This window comes from Erigeron canadensis, chromosome 8 (genome assembly GCF_010389155.1).
Source record: "Erigeron canadensis isolate Cc75 chromosome 8, C_canadensis_v1, whole genome shotgun sequence".
NCBI lineage: Eukaryota > Viridiplantae > Streptophyta > Magnoliopsida > Asterales > Asteraceae > Erigeron > Erigeron canadensis.
In genome coordinates this window covers 45819-54925 of record NC_057768.1, presented here as the reverse complement: position 1 = coordinate 54925, position 9107 = coordinate 45819, and the positions used below count along the sequence as shown (strand labels likewise).

Below are 9107 nucleotides of genomic sequence, written 5' to 3'. Positions count from 1 at the left end.
AGCCCGTACAGCTAAAGCATTTGGTTATCACACTCTATGACTTATCACCTCTTATGACATATCACCCCACCATCTCACCGCCGCAACGCGCGGGCAGTATCCCTCGTTACTCATAAATAAATCGATATTGTCGCTTCTAATGACCTGGGGATCCTCAGCTTTAACATGTTACAGTGTTGTTTTTAAGCAACTTACAAGCTGATTGACGAGTTTGGAACTGGATTAAGGAGTTCCTACTAAATCCTGTTATCCCCAATTACCTTTTCAATTAAACTAGAAAAATACCCCGCGTGTTGCCGCGGGATTTTTTTCGAAAATGGAATTTTCCGTTAAGTTTTGGTGGATGAAGTTGAAAAATTTAAAGTTATGTGGCAAAAAGTAAGAAAAACAAAATTATCGTAACAAAAGTTAAAAAATTGAAAGTTATGCAGTATAGAGTAAGCGAATATAACTTTCGTAGCAAAAGTTAGAAAACTGAAAGTGTAAAAGGTAAGTAAAACAAAACTTTCGAGCGAAAAGTAGAAGAAACGAAAGTGATGTGGCCAAAAGTAAAAGAGCGAAAACTTTAGTAAATTTATACGACAAAAGTGAAACAAAATCTCGTGCCAAAAGTAAAAGAAATTTAAATTATGTGACAAAAGTAAAAGGTTAAAATGAATTAAAAAGATAAAACAATCATGAAGGTGGATGGGTGGGTTTGAGCCTTTTAACTTGTTTGTGAGATCCTTTGGCTAGAGCCTTTTCAAACTCTCTCTTTTTTATTTTCTTTTCTCTTTTTTCTTTTCGAATTTTAATTTTAATTTTGTTTCTTTTGTGTTTTGGTATCATCTTTTTAACTTAACTACATGGTGTATGTTTCTTGGTGTTTAATATAATAGTCATTCAAAAAAAAAAAATTCATATATCATTTATTCCTCCAATTCATTCAAAATCTTTTATCTCACAAACCATACATTGATAAATTATAAAAATTATATGGATGTTCTTAAAATTTCATGCTCTTTCATTAGAGATGTTATTCGATATACTTTCGACGAATTTTTAAATCCGAGGGCGAACCCGTATGGTTAAGGCATTTGGCTATCTCACCGCCACAACGCACGAATACTTATTCTCGTCTATTGAATGAATTAAAAGGTAAAACAATCATGAAGTTGGATGGGTTGGTTTGAGCCTTTTAACTTGTTTGTGAGATCCTTTGGCTAGAGCCTTTTCAAAACACTCTTCTTCTTTTTCTTTTTTTTTCTTTACTCTTTTTTCTTTTCAAATTTTAATTTTAGTTTTGTTGCTTTTGTTTTTTGGTATCATCTTTTTAACTTAACTACACGGTTTCAAATATTACTGTAAATATCTTTGGTGTGTTTTCTATTACTGTAACTTAACTACATGGTGTATGTTTCTTGATGTTTAATATAATAGCCATTCCAAAAAACATTACACGGTTTCAAAAAGTGTTTTCTATCTTTTCATGAAGGAATAGTTTTTAATGTTATAACTTTATTTTTCTATTACCAGTTGTTTTTTTTTTAAAACTAAAGTAAATACCACAGATTTTTTCGAAGTAGTTTTTGGTTGCCTGTTGCCCATGAACATAGCTGCTTCCAAAAGCCGATGTTGCCCATCGGACCGCTCGACCTATCTAGTTTGAATGGAGGAAGTAGTATAATAATATTGATTATTAATTGAATTCAGATAACCATTAATCACGAGATTTTATAAGTCGATGAAAATAGAAAGAATTATAATGACTGGGATGCCGTCCTTAACTTTGCGATTAGAAGAAGGAAAAAAAAATTGTCAACTGAATAGTATTTCTGATAATGATGCTATTGACCCGATACATACATGGTTGCAATTGACAACTGAAATCCCTATCCCCTATAATCCCATGCCAGATAATTTTCCATATTATTATACAAACCTATCAAATAACAACAAATTACCCACTTGAATATTTTTTAAAGTTAGCAAGAATTTTGTGAGGCAGCTTACAAATCGAATATGACAAGACTGTCAACCTCATTCCAATATAGTCCACTCTTCAAATACATAAATTAATTTTACTACACTCATACGTAATGTGCCAGCTGTCCACCGATCGATGACATAAACTCTTTCAGATTTATTTCACCAAATTATGATTTAAGCTAAAAAGAAAAGTTGACAAATATAACTGGCTTACAAACATGTTTAGAAATTTGCTAATACATAAAAGATCAAAGGCTAATATTATGAAAGAAAATAAGGGAAATCCATAAATCTAACACTACATTTTTTGACATGTTTTCAGACCTACTAAATTAGTTAACATTATATCATTATTTTTAAACCTTCTTAGCTATCAAAGCAACATTTCTGGGCGAGACACTAGGATTAAAAATGGGTAACATCTTCACTTCCACCGAATCACCTTGCTCCTGAAGGAACAATAGTCGATCAAGCAAAATCAACGTCTCCAATACAGGACCAAGAGTTGCTCTAAGCGACCAATATGGCCCTATCAGTTCCTACATCATCACATCCACATCATTTCATTATTTCAAAACTAAAACTAAAAGAGGAGAGAAAAAAACATACAGCAAACGGTTCTGCTTCCTTCCATATCCCAGCAAAATCAATACCGTGCATTTGGTTTAAATTGAGACGATGCATTCCACACTGACTGAATTTCTCAAAAAGTAAACATCTGTCATCATGTTCAGCCTTTCCACCAGTAGAATTTGATTTACAGAGAACCCCGCCCGTGGTCAAGCCTACAATGTTAACAGAATACTAACCTTTAAAACTAAGTCCCATCTATAGGAATCCATCAACAAACGATCTGATTTAACCCATCACCCTTGCCCAAACTTAATTGATCAGTATCCAACCATTGAATTATTGGATCAAAACCTTACCCAAGACCCAACCAATCTACATAGACGAATTATATCCAACGCATGGCATTTAATATTCACTTGCTTTTAAACATTTGATCCACCATTTTACCCACCCCAACCCTATTTTGATGTCCCTCGCTCTATTTGTTTTCAAATTTTCACAACGTCTTTTTTGTCTTTGTTTTGTTTCTTTCTCCTTTACGTTTTCAAAAACCTATTATTTTAAATTTCATAATATCCTATTTTAAAAATGTATTTCGAAATTTTGATTACATATATGAGTCACATAAAAAAAAAAAATACCGTCACCACATAAAGATGGTTTGCATTATTAGAATATATAGAACCAGCCAAATAGTTAAAATCTCAGCCCAAGCTACTTACCCAGTTACCCTAACACTCAAAAATTATTTTACCAGAATACCCTAATTACTCCCACTACTAGGGAAATATAATAACATAATCTCATTTATTCTACACATAACACGTGTGTCTCCCCACATCTCCTTCTGTAAACTTTCCAAACTTCAGACCCGTTGGGCTGCCCAACTCGGCTAACAATTGATCCATATTGCCTTCTCTATCAATACCGGCTTCATGAAAAGCAAAATTGTCCCAAGTCCGAAAACAGGAAATTGACTTCGGTGAGCATACTCTCAGGTAGCATCTTTGATACACCATAGCTCACCATTCTTGAACACATCATGAGTGTCTAAACATTTATATGTTTCAAGAGAAGGAAATTTCAGCTGGACTAGATCCCACAGATTTTTTAAAAGTGAAACATGGAATACGGGATGGTTTTTGAACCTTTCGGGAGTTGGAGCTTTTAAGCCAGTTCTCCAAAGCAACAATGATAATGAATGGTGCAAAGAATCAAGTCGCAAGCTTTTGGTTAATTCTACCAACTGTTGAATGTTGCTGATGGGGAACAAAGCTTGGAAAATACCCAATCCCATACTGCAGAGTCCACATCCCGACAACGGTTATCAGTTGCTGTTTTCATATTTTCATGTGCTCCAGTAATATAATATTTAAGTGACTTAAGTGTCTCGTCAGTCGTCCCTATCTAACAATCACGCATGAGTGCTTAACCATATCTCATGTCCTCACCATGAACAACAGGGGTATCACCGGAGGGGCCCTTCCATATACAATTTCAAAGGGGGTCGTGTTGTGAAGACATGGTAAGAAGTGTTATTCCAGAACAAGGTTGTAAATGTCGGTCTGAGGTATCATATACCTTGAAACGATAAATCGGTCTTGGTGGTGATATATCCGTGATATGTCGGTCTTGGCGGCGACCATAAATTACAAAGGGATTTTGATTAAAAAAGATAAACAAATATTAGAAATATCCTAACAAAGTAAGTAAACTAAAAAGTTTAGCATGCTTAAAAATAAATACCATAAGTCTATATCTAATTTAAAAAACTTATATGAAACACAAGTCCAACGAGAAGGGAGTCGCCGGAGGTGGAGGAGCTGGGGTCGAGGAACCCTCAATAAGATTGTAAGATTATTTAGACAATTAAAGACCAGAAAATTTGTCAAGTATTCCCATATGTGATTGATAAAAAAAAGGAAGTTTTGAACATCTTTTCAAATTTTGAGGTTGTAAAACAACATATTTTAAAACAATAATTAAGATATTGAATAATTATGCACTCATGCTACTCTCATGCATCAAAAGGTCTACTAAACATTCAATCTCTCAAAAGGTATCACAATGAAAAAAGTTTGTTACTTTTTTCTTAAAGAAACTAGTAGATTTTTAAATTAGCGACAATAAATTCACTCATCTTTAAAATGTAGGTTCATAAGGTTAGGGGATGAGAAGGATGATGGATGTGATGTATGAGAGCTAGGGCATGAGAGGGTACGTAGGGGGTGTTTAAGGAAAAAACATGATAGATCTATCATATATGGATTAGCCGAGACAGGTCATGAATCAAAGCAAGTACTGATCCATTTAAATGGGCCAGTCCATTGGCTCAAGTATTCGACCTACTGGTCATACACATGGGGATCAGACGGGATCTAAATCAATACCAGACCCCAGCCTACTTTATAGCAATATAAATAATTTATACTTATACATATTCTGATTACCTGTTTCAGCTCTGCAACAATTAACAGTGGAAAAATAACCATGCATACTAGAACTTTGTTGTCGGCGGCGCAAAGCCTTTCCCTGTCGTCCTATTGTGGGAATTATCGTCAAAGTCTCAGGAAAATATCTAGAAAGTACCACTTGGAAAGCAGCACGGAAGGCATGCAACTCAAAATTATGAAGGCTAGCATCCTTTTCCATACTTCTCCATCTATCTGCACTCTAGTATGAAAAAACTTCATAGATTATTTTCAGTTGATCATTCTTGAGAAACAGGTAGAAGTTTAGATACCTGACAAGCAAGATCACGTGAACTTCTCCCAAGATGTAAGCCACTTGATTTAACACCTTTACTGACAGGAAAACCACATAATGCATCATTATCCATTCCAGATTCTTCTGATAGCAAGTTGTAGCAACAGCCAACGCTAACTATTGCTTTCACTTCTTCATTTGCCAAAAACGTCCTTCATAAATAAGAATGGCCATAAATAAGTGTAATATTAATTGTGTTAGCACCATTCACAAGATAATATATTAATCAATGGTGTAAAACTTGCTAGATGGTACTCCAGAAGTCTGTTGAGATGTAGAATTATATGTATGACATTAACTTCAAAATTATATGAACTTCAAATATATATGTCTTCAATATTTCAAAGTTTTAACTCGAGTTCATAAGAACCTAGAACTATGTTTAGAAACATCAACAGAATTGTTCAACTACTTCAACCCGACTTTGACCAAATTAACACCAAGTTTGACCGAATTAAAAGCAAATTTTGTTCAAACTGATATTTTGGTCTATCCGGCTCAAGTTGCCTGGGCCACTAACCGTCCAGCAATTACTCGTCAATAACTCAGACATGTAATCAGAGATTTACAACGGTAATAATAACTAAATTGACATTATAATATTCTTCAACCTCAGCATTGTTACAGATAGATCCCCACAAGCATGAAGACCAGTGAGAAGCAAGGGTTTTGATGGGAGACAACATTCATCAATGTCCTTGAAGTTAAGCAGAGTATTCAACATGTCTGGGGAGAGGACACTACAAGTAACTGTCTTGGGGGTCATTACTTCTCTTCCTCCTAAACTAATAAAAAGTTTATATGCTTAAGGTTAGCATATTCACAAAAGATTACATTATCATGGTTTTTTTAAAATTCTTGTGTCGATACAGATTAGAATAACTTATATTTTATCATATTGTATAATACCTAGATTTATGCATCCTGGCATCATAATGTTTCTTAATACGCTGTGCACGTGCATGAGTGATCCTTCCATGATGATCAGAGGCATCAATTGCAATTACAGATAGGTGGTACTCAAAAGAGAGTACTTGAGACAGATAACCCTACACAAATTCAAGTCAAACAGATGTAGGAAACTTTGAATTCTATATACTTATCGATAATCGGATATTAAGGGGAAATGGCAGCTTGAATGTAAGATGGTAGGCGTTACGTAATTATAACCCTACACAAATTAGTATTTGAGGGGTTCTATACCTAAGCTTAGGTACATAACAACCACATATTCACGTTTCTCATAATAATTATTGTAATTAATAATTAATACTTAAAACTTGGTAGAGAGATCAAAGTCAATCTTAATTTTATATATAGGGGAAAGATAAAATGAGTCCAGCTTATTTTGAGTCCAAAAAAAGTCCATTGATTTTCTTCCATCTCCTCCAATTCCAACCACCTCCTACCACGACCACCATCATCTCCGACCACCACCATGATCATCCGGCCACGGCGACCATCTCCGGCGAGACTTACACATGTGTAAGTACAACTTATGTACACAACAATGAAGGTTAAAGGCGGAGCCCGTCAATCCATGGCACTATGGCAGTGGCCAAGGGCGGAGCCCGTCAGTCCATGGCGGAGCCATAGCGGCTAAGGGCGGAGCCCGTTAGGTAGATCACCCATCACCGGTCACCCTCTATGACCTATCACCCCCCACCAGCCACCATCATCGCCGGAAAGTGAACTTACACATGTGTAAGTTGTACTTACACGTACTTACACATGTGTATGTCTCGCCGGAGGATCATGGTGGTGGCCGGAGATGATGGTGGTGGTGGTCGGAGTTAACTTACACATGTGTAAGTTACATGAACTTTTTTTGGACTCAAATTAGCTAGACTCAATTTATCCCACCCTTATATATATATATATATGGGAAAAGTGAAAATATGGCTATCATGTACCCAAGCTTAGGTATAGATCCCCTCACATATCAATATTTAATATTTGTTATAAAATTAATAAATCACATGGCCCCCATGATTTTGATGGCATAAACAAATGGCATGTGAGGGGTTCTATACCCAAGCTTAACTACATGATAGCCACATATTCCCTTCCCTCTATATATATATAGATATATAAATTGACTACACAGGGTTGATATCTACCTGACCTGCACCTAAGTCAATAACTGTATTAGTATCAACATCTTTTGCCACTGAACCAATGACTGCTGCGAGAGCCTCTATCTGCACAGAATATTTTTTTAATGATTCATATTACAAGTGAAAAAAAAAAAGAAATGTCTTGGTGACTTACTTCATGTCTTTTCTTCTGGCTCATGCCTTGAGTTATAACATTGTTAAGCAAAATCGTCTGCGTATTCGGGAATATCTAGAAAACATACATATATTACAATCTAAACGCTCATTGCAGTTAGGAAAATGAAGAAGATAGACATAAATTTATTACCACCAAGTGTGATAGGAGTTATGTGTAAAAAATTACCACAAGCAATACAAACCTTGTTGAAATCTGCCTGCTCACGAGGGAAAGAAAGGGCAGTCGATGTAGTAATAAATTTTTTCAATGAAGAAGGCCAGCGGTCCTGGTGTAAAAAAAAAAAAAAACACATATCAATCAATCTATTAACTAAGGTTCAACACAAGATGAGTGCACAATAAAATTATTCATCTAAGATTGAATTATTAAGAAATAATACAAGGCGGAATTACACGTTATTCTTGGAGTTAGATTGAATTATTAAGAAATAATACAATGTGTCTGAAAATATATTCAAACTGTAAGTCCAAAGTCTATAGAATGTAGACTTATATCGTGTGTGTTTATTTCTATTTTTATATGTATGGCGTGGCGACTTCTGCGTGAATCAGATATGGACCATTGCAGTATCTGAAGATCGGATGGAAACATACACAGATTAATATATATAATTTCACATTGGGAATCCTTAAACCTGGACAAATCCCGAGGGAATTTGAATAAGATAGTCGAGAGGTTCATTCCGAAGGGTATCAAGCCACTCATTATCAACAGCTTCCCACAATCTATGCTGTAGTATTAATTCAATAAGAGATCCATTGGTTGAATTTTTTAAAAATAAAAAACAAATAGAAAGGAGTGGTGACCTATTACCGTGAGGAAATGAACGACATGAGAATCCCAAAAGAAAGAGTAAGGTTTTATAAAATCAATGATGGCACCAATCCATTCCAGGGTTTCACCAGCATTACCGCATGAGTAAGCCTTCTTTTCCATCCAAATGATGAACGGATGTGTATTGTTTGGGGTTTAGGGGATAAGCACCCGTAGATGGTTAACAGAAGAGGATGTCAAACATTGGAAAAGAAAAAAAAAAAAAAACTGTAATCGTTAATAAAAAAGGATGTCATAGTAAACCTCAATTAATGAATACACAATTCACAAATATTTAGGTATCCCATCCCTTGCAAGGTTTGATATTTTTTTGTCTTTAGAAAGAGCTTGAAAACAGTCTCTCTATACTGTCGTGATAAGGATAAGGTTGCTTACAAGTAAAAACAAATAAAAGAATATGTTTCTCTTTACTGAAAATCAACGTGTGTCATAACTATCATCGTATTAGGTCTTCATACATTTCATTTATAAAAGCTTATATTTTTTGAAGATATACGGTTTTAAGTGTTATACTTTGCAAGTTGTAATACAATAATCACATGGTTGTCACTGTCATTATTAGCTGAGACATATAGATGGAATTGTTTGTTGTAGTCATTTCACAAGACACATGCTACAATAAATTTTCAACTATAAATTTTTTGAAACCATTTTTACTCATAATGTGATAT

General features: G+C 34.8%; 1 protein-coding gene across 1 annotated transcript; it reads right to left on the bottom strand.

Moving 5' to 3' along the window:
- Positions 1 to 2102: 2102 nt before the first annotated feature.
- On the bottom strand, positions 2103 to 8621 carry LOC122580191 (protein RRNAD1). Its single transcript, XM_043752467.1, has 11 exons — positions 8416 to 8621; positions 8237 to 8332; positions 7784 to 7867; positions 7579 to 7653; positions 7428 to 7508; positions 6217 to 6356; positions 5919 to 6092; positions 5285 to 5459; positions 4992 to 5214; positions 2578 to 2753; positions 2103 to 2507 (listed from the first exon to the last, which is right to left on the bottom strand). The coding sequence occupies exons 1-11, from the start codon at positions 8536 to 8538 to the stop codon at positions 2325 to 2327; spliced, it is 1530 nt and encodes a 509-aa protein (XP_043608402.1). The 5' UTR covers positions 8539 to 8621; the 3' UTR covers positions 2103 to 2324.
- Positions 8622 to 9107: the final 486 nt, after the last annotated feature.